The sequence below is a fragment of the Diadema antillarum genome, unplaced genomic scaffold (genome assembly GCF_040938485.1).
Source record: "Diadema antillarum isolate AM-2024a unplaced genomic scaffold, OU_Dant_1.0 seq00000662_RagTag, whole genome shotgun sequence".
Classification (NCBI taxonomy): domain Eukaryota; kingdom Metazoa; phylum Echinodermata; class Echinoidea; order Diadematoida; family Diadematidae; genus Diadema; species Diadema antillarum.
The window spans coordinates 652,501-656,138 of NW_027271574.1; the positions used below are offsets into that span (position 1 = coordinate 652,501).

General features: G+C 41.2%; 1 protein-coding gene across 1 annotated transcript in view; it reads right to left on the reverse strand.

Moving 5' to 3' along the window:
• The window catches only part of LOC139736703 (probable thiopurine S-methyltransferase), an 8,490-nt gene extending 6,177 nt beyond the window's left edge, over nt 1-2,313 (reverse strand). The window contains exons 1-3 of the mRNA XM_071647451.1: nt 2,080-2,313; nt 762-853; nt 1-71 (exon numbers count right to left, since the gene is read on the reverse strand). The exon at nt 1-71 is cut by the window's left edge and continues 19 nt beyond it. Coding sequence (XP_071503552.1) covers nt 1-71; nt 762-853; nt 2,080-2,127 — 211 coding nt within the window. The 5' untranslated portion in view covers nt 2,128-2,313. The remainder of the gene's footprint in view (nt 72-761; nt 854-2,079) is intronic.
• Between the last annotated feature and the right edge of the window lie 1,325 nt (nt 2,314-3,638).

Consider the following 3,638-nt stretch of genomic DNA (forward strand, 5'->3'; position numbering starts at 1 on the left):
TTCCACAGAGAGGAACAAACACACGGCTGGGAATCTTCACTAGCAGTTTGTCTTGGAACTCCAGCAGGGCTCTGAGAAATGAAACAACAACATCCCTCAATTTAACTGACATGTGCCTCAACTGTCATAACACCTAGATGTAGCCTTACATGCAATGAATTGATGTTATGATCAATCTTTCATCATAATGGTTTCAACATAAGATTTTGAGATTTCCCTCAAATCGTTACTGAGTTTGGCTTGGATTTGACACAAGGCAAATATCCATATTACTGTAGTCTATCCCCTACATCCAGTGTATCCAGCAAATGAACACGAGACCATTAATAATAGAAATAAAAAGAAACAATAAAATTGGGATAGGGTCAATTGCCTCTCATGGCTAGAAAGTACAAGAGACAGAAACTTACCATGTACTACTGCAGTCAAGCAAAAGTCTTAGTAGACTGAATATTCATATCATTAATGTTATTCAGCAGATTTTGGAAATTGGTAGTTCAAATTCAGGAGGAAATCAAGAGGTGACACGTATAGAAGGCATGAACATAGAATTCAAAGAAACGTAACTCAGTTCTTGGGTAGGCAAACATGACAGTGTGTGCTTAAAATTTGTTTTGTTACAAGTGTGTATGATGCATTCGCCCATACGATCAATAACAGGACAGACGAAGACTTTACGGCAAAATTTCCAAGCACCAGATTTTTGCTTTTACTAATGAAGAAGTGCTAGTCCTCTAAGCTAATACCTCTAGTGATCTTACTCGTTAACCTGCAGCCTGTGAAATGTTGTCTTCCCCGCTGCCCATTTGTCTGCCCATTGTTGCAGCCCTGCCATATCTTTACGGAGAAGCACCTGCTTGAGTCAAAGGTGAGAAATAAAAACATTGAGATTTAACTGACTTTACAATGAGCCAGATAGCATTCTTCTTCTTTCCTTTCTTGCTTTGTTGTTTCTTACCTCTCCTCTTCTTTTTTATCTTCTTTTTCATCTTCTCCTGCCCTTTTATTGACTTCATCAAGTGTGGTCTACCATCTGAAATACATATATTTGCTGCATTGTATTTCTAAATGCACAGTGCAACTCTTTTAGTAGTTTTGGCAATCTTGTACTATATCAAAACATGACCTTCATGCACTGATCCCAATCCCCAGTATCAAAATCTGGTTTGATTGACACACTTTACTGTTAACTTCATCTTTTTACCACTGTATGTTCCTTCATTCTAGTTAACCCATTGAGGACAGGCTGACTTTGCTGCAACACGCATTTCCCTCAGACACCTTCCCCAGTATACTCAGGACTCCTCCTCAATGGGTTAACGTGGTTAAAAGGCCTACTGGCATAGTATTTGTTTACGTTTGAGGAGTATACTAAATACACTACACACATCATCATCATCGTCAACATTATCATCATCATCATCATTATCACGGATACACGCTAGCAACAGAACGAATATTCCATGACATTGTCGTCGGGTGCAGGTGCAACTTGTTATAATTTATTCAATGTGCTAGGGAGATGGTATTGATGTAGTGGCAAGGGGAAGATCATTCCAGTCCCGTATGCATGATATGGCTTCCTATGGTTAAGTCACCATGAGAAGTATTTCCAGCAAAAATTCTACAATCACATTCACACTAAATACACCATTTCTACATTAAAGGGACCGTACAGTAGTAGTTGAGGTGGGGATTCAGGTTTATAACATTCTTAAGTGAGATAATGAGAAACCTCTTATGAAATATGAAAGATCAAGTGTAATTTTAAGAAGGATTCAACATTAGTGATAAGTGATAATGATTAAAAAAAAGGCGACAGGCCACAACTTTAATATTATTATTAGGATCTCTTTGTTTCACCTTGTTTTTGGATATCTCAGCCATTTCAAAACCGATTTTCATCAAATAAACTTTTGATACCCCTTAGAATTGCATGCCCTTTCGCATCTCATAGAGGCAGTGGTTTCTGAATATCTCGCCAAACGTTAAAAGCTAAATCCTCACCTCAACAAGAACTGTACAGTCCCTCCGGGCTTTGTTAAATAACTACCAGTACAACTCTGAATTTTTACTTACTTGTAAATTGACGAGAAGGCTACTTATACCTTGTCTTGATATGATCATAGAGCATGAAGTCAACCAACAAATGCCTTGGATTGGATCCGCTTTATGCAGAGCGTAGATGCTATGAAGTTGAGGACCTAGCTGGACCAGTTGACTCGCTCGTGTCTCGACAGCAACAGAAAGCTTATAATATCCTTCACTATAGACAGCCCTGTCGCTGTATACGCAGCCCTTACCTGTCGCTGTACGGCGTCTGGTCGGGCTATAGACCCTATAATATCTTCGGCCCCCGGTGCGGGTGCCGTGCTGCTCCAAGCCGAGCTTGTTAAAGGAATCGAATGAAAAGCACGAAAACGAGCTAGGCCCTGCCCTGCTGCCCCTGTCAAACAGAGCTGAATCCCGCTGGCGGGATATAGATTGTGGATGATACCGGTGCACGGCTAGCTGGCTGGTCCTGGCAGCCGGAGAGGTCTCTTCGCTAGGCGCCCACTGCACCGGTCGCGTCGGGGGTAGATCGGGTTTAAAAGCGCTGCAAGCGCAGTATACTGTAGCTTCTAGAATATGATACGTCTGTGTATTACCGCTATTTGGTAGCCTTCACTGTAACTTTTAACAGAAGGTCACAATCTTGATAGTCTGGACGTATGCACGTACAGCCAGCCACCTACAGACGGCAGACAGAACTGCGATTTGTGTTTGCTGGGCCGCGGACGCCGCAGTTATGCAAGAGTTGTGTTCACGTGACACACGAACAAGATCAGGTGACCTGTCAAACCAACCCAGGTGACTGTCGTGGGATTTCACGGAGCACGCGAACGATTTGCGAAGGACGCGAATGGCAAAATCCAGCATTCGTATTTTAGTCTGCAAAAGATCGCCGAACGAACGTGAGGGTTCGGAAGCGTCGTCAATTGTTCGCGAATGTCGTTTTTTCTTCGGCGATGATTTCAAAAAAGTTTGAAACTTTTTGCGAACCTTTTCCGCACAATTGGTCGTGATTTGCTCGTGAATTGTTCTCGAAAGTGTCTTTAAAGCCTCGTCAAATGCGCAAGACCTTCGCAAGACACGCGCGATGTTCGCAAAATGTTCGTGAAACCCCAAACAGACTCCGAAACTTTGAAGAATGTCTCGCGTATGTTGCGCGAAATCTGCGAAGTTTTTCCGATCATTTTACGACGTAATCGCAAACTGTTCGCGTACCTTTTGAGACATTCTCGCGAACGTTTGGCGCACGTTTGGGGATGTATGACCTATACGTTTTCTACAAATAAAAATCGTGCCATACATCTAAACATCAAACAATCATTAACAACTACAGTAACAAAAGAAATTAAAGACTACCAAAGAAAAAGACATGTTTGATATACCAAAAAAAAAAAAAATCGCAGAATACATTTAATATTAATCTAAAGTATGTAAAATTTCATTTGAACTGTATATAGAGATAATGTGTTGGAGGAACTGCAAAAAAAAGTGAAATGCTTTACTAGTGGAGATAGGTCCGAGGAAAAAAAAATGTAGGGAAGCACACGATAGAGAAATGAGACAAAAAGAAAGGAGAATAGAGGAAC